The sequence below is a fragment of the Neovison vison genome, chromosome X (assembly GCF_020171115.1).
Source record: "Neovison vison isolate M4711 chromosome X, ASM_NN_V1, whole genome shotgun sequence".
NCBI classification, from domain to species: Eukaryota; Metazoa; Chordata; class Mammalia; order Carnivora; family Mustelidae; genus Neogale; species Neogale vison.
In genome coordinates this window covers 29,530,703-29,540,308 of record NC_058105.1, presented here as the reverse complement: position 1 = coordinate 29,540,308, position 9,606 = coordinate 29,530,703, and the positions used below count along the sequence as shown (strand labels likewise).

Here is a 9,606-nt window from a genome sequence, read left to right as displayed (position 1 = left end):
GTGGTCTCTCAGATGTGAAAACTCGGGCATAACACCTTGTCGTTCTGTTTCAATGGCATTTCCTTATCAATTTAGGTACAGACCCTACTTGCCCCCATTTGGTTCATAAAGACAAATGCATGTAGAACTTGCCTCTTTATTGATAATGCAACTATAAGGGAGATAGGGTAGTAGGGTGTCAGTGACACAAGAAGAACCTATCTCCAATTTGGCTTCTGAACGAGGGTGGCATTCTAGGACCCATCCAGCATGAAGATGAAAAGGTGGTCCAGGTTAGCCGGTGGTGCATTTCTGAGCATTGAAGCTCTCTCATCTCTCCTACACTTGGCTCTTCTGTTCTTAAACCACACCTGCAATCAGAGGGGAAAAGGGATCGGTTTAACATACTGGACACTTAATGTCATTATAGAAAAAACCTTACATGCAACTGTACATGTCATGGAGATTTTACATGTCACACCAAGGGAAGCTATTTACTTAGGAAAGTTAACACAAGACCCCCTCCCTTTAGTTCATCCTTAGTGAGCACCAGCTATGTGCCAAGTTCTGGAATAGGCTTATTGCTTTGTCTCTTTCCTCTCAATTTTAGTATTCAAATGGTTTTTTTCAGGTATTGGACTCAGGTCTAGCTTATGACCTGGTCTAGCCCTGGGTCCTTGTTGTTGACCCAACACTTGGTAATAGGGTAAAAAAAGGTCTGTATCCTGACAGCAGATCCTCAGCCATCCAGTTACCTCCTCTCCCCTCCTCACTACAGAGAGAGTTTTGGGGTGTTTTGGGGTACAACATAAGCATTGTAAATAGTGGGACCTATTGAAAGTTACATTGACAGGAACGGTACCTATTTGAAAGGCTTATCTGCAGCACAAAGTCAATTACTAATAGAAGGAAAAGCGTTGGTTTTTTAGACAGATTTCCTTCAAGGATGTCTGAGGGGTCATTAGTCCTCTGAAACCTCTTGACAGTTACAAAGTAGTCTGGCAAAGGAAGGCCCTAGTGTTGGGGTCCCATGGAGTTTGTGGCATGTCTAGCTGGGACACGAGAGTTGCTGAAACCATGAACACTGCCTTGAATTTAGCCTGTAGTGTTAAGGAAAGTGTAGACCAACTTGAGCAAAATTAACTAAAATGCTCACCGATCTCTGGCCACCCAGGAGTTGAGGGGAAAGCGGCAGACCACCGCGGCCACTGTCAGTTCCGCATACTCCAGCCTGGCCCACTCTACAAACCTTCCCAGGCTCAGGGCCAGGTCAGCTTGCTCTACTCTGGCTACAGTTCCGGGATCCTGGACTGGAAGCACTGCTGTCTGGTGGGCAGCTTATCCTAGGTACTGCTATTCAACCAAGAGTTCCCAATCCCACCACTTATCCTTTTTTTTTTTAAAAAAAGATTTTATTTATTTATTTGACAGACAGAGATCTCAAGTAGGCAGAGAGGCAGGCAGAGAGAGAGGGGGAAGCAGGCTCCCCGCCGAGCAGAGAGCCCGACGTGGGGCTCGATCCCAGGACCCTGGGATCATGACCTGAGCCAAAGGCAGAGGCTTTAACCCACTGAGCCACCCAGGCGCCCCCCACCCCTTATTCTTAAGGCAAGAAGGTGGAACACGCATTTTAGGAGGACAGTTGACAACAATGTGTGTAAGGGGTCATAAAATGGTTCCTTCCTACATATCTGCCAACTATTTTTGCAAACAAACACACAAACAAAACTGTCAGACTTCACTGTCTTCTCAGTGTCCTAGTTGATGGGGTTAACATTGTATTTAAATCCTTTCAGAAGTTCCCAAACTGCACATAGGGCTTTTTCTCCTGGCCTGAGGCCTCATGTTTGCTCTCCTACTTTAAGATTGGTGGTATTTGGGGAGGCCTGGGTGGCTCAGTCGGTTAAGTGTCTGCTTTCGGCTCAGGTGATGATCCCAAAGTCCTGGGATGGAGCCCTGCATCAGGCTCCCTCCTCAGCAAGGAGCTTGCTTCTCCCTCTGCCTACTGCTCCCCCTGCTTGTGGCTCTCTCCATCTCTCTTCGACAAATAAATAAATAAAATCTTTTTTTAAAAATTGGTGGTATTTCTGTGGCAGAAATTCATAATTTCAACAAGGCCAGTGTAATAGAGCTTGTTTTGGGGGGATCCAAGTGTACCAGTGGTCAGATCTCCGTATACATAAAGTAAAGCCCCATAGCTAGCTGTACTCTCAATGTTGGTTTCACAAAAACAGTTCTATTTGCAAGACAAAGGATGAAAACCATGTATTAAGTTTCTTGGGGGAAATTCATGCGGTAAGGTTTGGAAATACATGCGAACACTAAGTTTTTTCCCTGATTTGTTTCTTGGGGCTTATATTCTCTTCAGAATGCCATGGAGAGAGCGCACATAAACCCAAGAAGAAGAAAAAGCTAGTTCACCAAACCTTACATTTTCCTTTTCCTCTGCACATGCCTAGTCAGCTGAAAAAGTGTTCCCAACCTCCTCCCAACTTTTCTGATCTGAGCCAGGCCTGGGACCCCAGTCTCTGGGATTGGGATGTCATTACTCAATGGTCAGCTTTGTGGGGCTGATTTTCAGATACTCCTACCACCAGATCTGCAACTCCTTCTCTTTAAAAAAAATTTTTTAAGTTTATTTATTTATTTTTTAGTAATCTCTACACATAACGTGGGGCTCAAACCCACAACCCTGAGATCAAGAGTCACGTACTTACTCCTCCAACCGAGCTAGCCAATGCCCTTCCAGGTCCTCACATGCACTCTGCAGCAAAGCCAACACGCCCATCCTCATTTCCTTTCCTTTCTGTTTTGGGCAAATACCACTTTGAAATAACTCAAATGGGCTTGGGGGTTTGTTTGATTTTTTGGTCACCTTTTTATCCCATGACCTACAAATTAGTCAACACAGCCTGAGGGAATAAAAGTATTTAAAAATAACATTATTTTTTTAAAAGATAACATAATGAATCTACCCTGAAATAAGGCCCACCCAAACCCCAAACAAATTCCACAAAACTCAACTTTTCAAAATAGTATCGCCAGAATGAAAAAAAAAAATCCTTGAAGTTTAGAAGTCCTCAAGAGAATATCTCTTACACATTTAGCAGATGCGTAACACTGAATTGTGTTGTGTCTGTAAGGTCTATTTTGGATATATGTAAGTCTTCTCTAACCTTTTTGCCCTTCTTAGGTCAATTACTATGCATTCAATATTGGTTTTTTGGCTTGTTTCTTTCATTCTTTAGACAAATTTCCAAAGCTTGCAAACTCTGGACCCCCAGTCTCACACATAACGTGTATTCACATTCTAGCCACGCTTTCAGGTTGATACATCGAAGTATTCCAGAAAATTAAAATGTAGAGCTGCCACTCTACACCACTTTACCAAACACTTAAAAACAATGGTAGGAGGCCCAGGTACTTGGACTTTGAAGGTGTCTCCCCTGCTTCTCAGCACCACTAAACAGACATTAGTTACTTATACAATGTGTTCTGAGGATACCTTTCTCCCTTACCCCGATGTTTATAAATTCACCCACTTAGCTAAGAGTTTATGTTTGCCTTTAATTTAGTACAAGTGAACCGTCTCATAACTGGCTCCTCTCTGCATTAATTTGAACACTTCCACAGTCAGCCTGAGCCCCAGTATGACTCCACACAGAAGTACTCTCTGAAGGGTATCTGTTTGAAGGAGTTGAACTCTATCAAATATAGACATATACATGTATATATGCACTATAGAGACACAAGGATATACCATCTATATGCATCTATATGTTTGCAAAATGCACACACGCACACATGTATATGTATTTAATTTTGCATAAAGAATAGGAGAAGCAATTCATTTCTTCTTTTCCTTTGAGAAATCATGTTCCCTGGGGCGCCTGGGTGGCTTAGTAGGTTAAACATCTGCCTTCAGCTCAGGTCATGACCCCAGGGTCTTGGGATCGAGCCCCGCATCGGGCTCCCTGCTCAGTAGGGAGTCTGCTTCTCCCTCTCCCTTTCCCTCTCCCCTTCCCTCTCCCCCTGCTTGTGTTCCCTCTCTCACTGTGTCTCTCTCTATCAAATAAATAAATAAAAGCTTTTTTAAAAAAAGGAAATCATGTTCTCTCTGGTAATGGCAAATATCCATAAGCTGGAGTTCACATATCCCATTTTCTACCCACAAAGACTCCTAAAGTCAACTTACTTGCCAGTGTTAAAAAAAGGTAACTGAAATGCACCAACTTGAAAATGTCTAGGACAAGAGTGTCTGAGTCTTTTTTTTTCCTAAAGATTTTATTTATTTATTTATTTGCCAGACAGAGATCACAAGTAGGCTGAGAGGCAGGCAGAGAGAGAGGAAGAAGCAGGTTCCCTGGTAAGCAGAGAGCCCGATGCAGGGCTTGATCCCAGGACCCTGGCAGAGGCTTTAACCCACTGAGCCACCCAGGTGCCCCTAGAGTATCTGAGTCTTAAAGCCGGTATTAAAATGGCTGCCCCACCATCCAGGTTTACTGACCTGCACTCGGGTTTCAGTCACACCCATGCGTCTTGCAAGTTCCCGTCTGAGGAGAGAAAACCACACGTTTAGTGTTTGGAGTTGTGGATAAAATAAAATGTATGAGATACATATTATGCTTGCTTTAAAATGTGTACCCTCTCCCTCAAGACCCTCCCCAAGCAAACTTTTCTGTTATTTCCAGCTCCAGGCTTGCTTTATAGATGGTTTCCCCTCAAAATTTGAGGTGGCATCAAAAACTTGGACGTCAAGATAACTAATTTTAATGCACTATTTAAAAAAAAATAAGAATTGATGCAAAAAATCTATGGTGAACAAATTATCACAATTTTATTTTTTTTCTATTATTTTTTAAGTAGGCTCTATGCCCAACATGGAGCTTGAACTTGCTACCTTGAAATCAAGAGTTGTGTGCTCTACTGGACTTAGCCACCCAGGTGCCCCTCCCTCTAAATTTTATTTATTTATTTTTTAAATAAGCTCTATGCCCTATGTGGGGATCAAACTCATGACCTTGAGATCAGGAGTCACACGGTCTTCCAACTGAGCCAGCCAGGCACCCCCTCCCTCAAGGTTTTATTTTACTATGTTTTAAAAATATTTTATTTATTTATTTGACAGAGAGAGCACAAGCAGGGGGAACAGCAGGAAGAAGAAGAAACAGACTCCCCTCTGAGCAGGGAGCCTGATGTAGGACTCCATCCCAGGAACCTAAGATCATGACCCAAGCTGAAGGCAGAGGATTAACTCACTAAGCCACCCAGTAGCCCTGTCCTCAAGATTTTAAATGAAAGCATCCAGCACCGCAGTTGCAGGAGACTACCTTATTCTCCTTACCCTATTCCAATAAAATCTTATTTACAAAAGACACCAACACAGATAATAAAAGGAAAAAATGAATAAATTAGAGTACATCAATGGTGCCCCATTAAAACTTCTGGAGCACCTGGATGGCTCAGTTGGCTAAGTGTCTACCTTCGGCTCAGGTCATGATCCCAGGGTCCTGGGATGGAGTCCCACATCAGGCTCCCTGTTCAGCGGGGAGCCTGCTTCTCTTTCTCCCTCTGACCCTCTCCCTGCTTATGTTTGCGCTCCCCCCTCTCTCTGTCAAATAAATAAATAAAATCTTAAAAAAAGACAAATACTGCCTAATTCCACTTGTATGAGGTGCTTAGAGTAATCAAAATCATAGACAGAAGGTAAAATGGTGGTTACCAGGATTACCAGATTACCAGGAACAGGGGAGGGAGTGCACTCAATCAATTCCACCTGCTGAGACACCCAGGCACCTTGAGTATACAAGTCTTGATCTCGGGGCTGTGGGTTCAAGCCCCACGTTGGGTATAGAGATTACTTAAAAATAAAATCTTAAAAAAAGATGAAAATAACAAGTGTTGGGGCGCCTGGGTGGCTCAGTCAGTTTAGCATCCAACTCTTGATTTGGGCTCAGGTTATGATCTCAGGATCGTAAGATCAAGCCCTGCATCGTGCTCCTGGTGAGTGTGGAGCCTGCTTAAGGTTCTCTGTCTCCCTCTGCCCCTCCCACTGCTTACACACACACACACACACACACACACACACACACACACACTCTCTCTCTCTCACTGAAAAGAAAATAAAAAGAAAATAACAAATGTTAATAAGAATGTGAAGAAATTGAAATCCTTGTGCATTGCTAGTGGGAATATAAAATGGTGCAGCCACTATAGAACACTGCAGAGCAGCTGCTCAAGAAATTAAAAATAGGATTACCATATGATCTAGCAATTCATTTCTGGGTATATACCCAAAATAATAGAAAATAGTGACGTCAACTGTTAATTGCGCACCCATGTTCATAACAGCATTACTCATGATAGCCAAAAGGTAGAAGCAACTCAAGTGCCCATTAATACATGAACAGATAAATAAAATATGGTATTTACAAACAACAGAATATTACTCAGCCCTAAAAGGGAATAAAAGTCTGAGACATGCTACATCATGGACAAACCCTAAGGACATCACACTAGGTGAAATACACCAGTCATAAAATGAAGAGCACTGTGTAATTCCACTTAAAGGAAGTACCTACAATAGTCAAATTCATCAAAACACAAGTAAAAAGGTGATTGCCAGGGGCTGGGGGAGACAGGGGAATAGTGAATGTTCACTGTGTATTCTTTTAGTTTTGCAAGGTGAAAAGAGTTCTGGGGGTGCCTGGATGGCTCAATCATTAAGTGTCTGCCTTTGGCTCAGGTCATGATCCCAGGGTCCTGGGATTAAGCCCCGCATCAGTCTCCCTGCTCCACGGGAAACTTGTTTCTTCCTCTTCCACTCCCCCTGCTTGTGCTCCTTCTCTCACTATCCCTCTCTGTCAAATAAATAAATACAAATCTTTTTTTTAAAGATTTTATTTATTTATTTGACAGAGAGAAATCACAAGTAGATGGAGAGGCAGGCAGAGAGAGAGAGGGAAGCAGGCTCCCTGCCGAGCACAGAGCCCGATGCGGGACTCGATCCCAGAACCCTGAGATCATGACCTGAGCCGAAGACAGCGGCTTAACCCACTGAGCCACCCAGGCGCCCCACAAATCTTTTTTTAATAAATAAATAAAAATGATTACAAAAAGAGTTTTGGAGATTAGTTGTACAAAAATATAAATGTAATTACTACTACTGAACTGTACACTTAAAAATGGTTAAGATACTAAATTTTATCTTTATGTATATTTTACCACAATTTATTGTTTTTTAAAGTTTGTTAAATTTTTTTTTAATATCTCAACACCCAAGTGAGGCTCAAACTCAGGACCCCCGAGATCAAGAGTTGCACCATCCTCCGATTGAGCCAGTCAGGAGCCCCTATTTTACCACAAGTTTTTAAAGAATATTTTATTTATTTATTTGACAAGAGCAAGAGAGGAAGAAAGATAGAGCACTAGCAGAGGGAGCAGCAGACAGAGGGAGAGAGAGAAGCAAACACCCGACAAAACCGGGAGCCGGATCCTGGGTCGATCCCACGATCCCGGGATCATGACCAAAGCCGAAAGCATACACTTAACCGACTGAGCCAGCCAGGCGCCCCGAGACTTTTTTTTCTTTTATTTAAGTTTATTTAAGTACTCCGTACTCCCATTTTTAGTATATGTGCTGCCGAAGCGAGCACAAGTACTCTGTACCCCCAGTGTGGGGCTCCTACTCACAAGCATTGGAGTCAAGAGTCGTGGGCTCTCTCAACTGAGCCAGGCAAATGCCCTACCACAATTTAAAAAACAAAACCAGGAGTCCTGGGATCGAGCCCCACATTGGGCTCTCTGCTCAGCGGGGAGCCTACTACCCCCCCACTTGTAATCTCTATCAAATAAATAAAATCTTTAAACCAGAAGCGCCTGGATGGCTCAGTTAAGCGTCTGCCTTCTGCTCTGAGCCCAGGGTCCTGAGGTCCAGTTCTACATCAGGTTCCCCACTCCGCGGGAAGCTTGCTTTTCCCTCTCCGCCCCTCCCCCCCCACCACTCGTGTTCCCTCTCTCGCTGTCTCTCTCTGTCAAATAAGGAACCAAAATCTTTTTTAAAAATTAAAAAGCAAAACCAAAGACCACCCACCACATTTTCCAGACTTGTTTCACGTAATTACCATATAAAAGTATTTCCCTTGATGCACTGAAGGCGTTCTCCTTCCCTCAGCCCTTTACCTTTGTTTTAAGAGGGAAAGGAGGAGGCTGAGGGGTAGGGGTAGGAGTAGGAAACAAAGATTCCTGGAAATAAGCCCAAGGTCCCTGGAAAGCCAGACACCTCCCGGGGCAAGCTTCTCACCTTGCGACCACATCTGGGTATTGGGTGTTCTGGAAAACGCTTTCCAGCTCCTGAACCTGCATCGGCGTGAACTTATTGCGCTGGACTCCTCGCCTGCTCCGGGGCTGCGGAGCCTCAGCAGCCGCTGCTTGTGGTAGATCTTCGAGCTGCTGCCCCAGCTCCTGGACGCCACCGCTGGCCTCGTGGTTCCCTTCACCCTCACAGCTCACGATCTCTTCATGGTTGATGTTTCCTTCATTGTGGATGTCGCTTTCAAGGTTGATGTTGCCTTGAAAGTTGATGTTGCCTTCAGAGTTGAGGTCGCCTTGAAAGTTGAGATCGCCTTGAAAGTTGGGGTCGCCTGGAAAGTTGAGGTCGCCTGGAAAGTTGAGGTCGCCTTGAAAGTTGGGATCCCCTTGAAAGTTGAGGTCGCCTTGAAAATTGAGGTCGCCTGGAAAGTTGAGGTCGCCTTGAAAATTGAAGTCGCCTGGAAAGTTGAGGTCGCCTGGAAAGTTGAGGTCGCATGGAAAATTGAGGTCGCCTGGAAAGTTGAGGTCGCCTGGAAAGTTGAGGTCGCCTGGAAAATTGAGGTCGCCTGGAAAGTTGAGGTCGCTTTCAAAGTTGAGATCGCCTCCGTAGTTGACGCCACTTTCGTGGTTGATGTTGCCCACAAAGCCTGGATTTCCTTCAGGAATGTGGCCTCTTTCAGCTTCTGGTGCTGCACCCTGCACAGATTCCAATTCGTACATTCCCAGCCAGTAGCTGGGGTCGTAGTAGTCACCGGGGTCATAGTAGCTGCCTCTGGGCAGAGGCTCCATGACCGCGGTGAGCTGGAAGCCCAGCGCTTCCCCAAACCCTCTGGTGGTTGAGAACAGAGCTGCAGAGTTTCTGGTCCTCTTTTGGCGCCTCCTGGGATTCTTCAGGGTTTGGGGCAGGTTCAATGCCCGCGCACCCCCCCCTTAAAGGATTGCTATTGGCTTTCCCTTTCCCGCCAATTGCGGTGGGTGGGACTTACTTAGGCTCACAAGTGGTTGGGGCGTGGCCAAAATGTATGCACTATGGGAAAGATGGGTGTTGGTAGGGGGCTGGGGTGTGTGGAGAATGGGGGCTCTAATTTACAGTTTAGTTTACCAGTCCCCGACTTGACCAGAGTGTCGGCTCTGAGGAAGGGGCTGTACTGGATGATGCAAACTGATCTGGGGGCAATGGATGGGGGGAGGCTTTGGGGGGGAAAGGGGGGGCCTCACACTACCTACGAGAATGCTGGTAGAAAAGTTTGGAAAAATCTCGTGGTCGAACCCTCTCTCTTTGGCAGCCTGCACACACCACAGGTTAGAGATTAAGCT

At 44.8% G+C, this 9,606-nt stretch overlaps 1 protein-coding gene across 1 annotated transcript; it reads right to left on the bottom strand.

Annotated features, from left to right (window-relative positions):
• Window positions 1-122: 122 nt before the first annotated feature.
• Window positions 123-9,078, bottom strand: RHOXF1 (Rhox homeobox family member 1). Its single transcript, XM_044234694.1, has 3 exons — window positions 8,282-9,078; window positions 4,487-4,532; window positions 123-350 (listed from the first exon to the last, which is right to left on the bottom strand). Exons 1-3 carry the CDS (start codon window positions 9,076-9,078, stop codon window positions 234-236), a joined length of 960 nt encoding a protein of 319 aa, XP_044090629.1. The 3' UTR covers window positions 123-233.
• Between the last annotated feature and the right edge of the window lie 528 nt (window positions 9,079-9,606).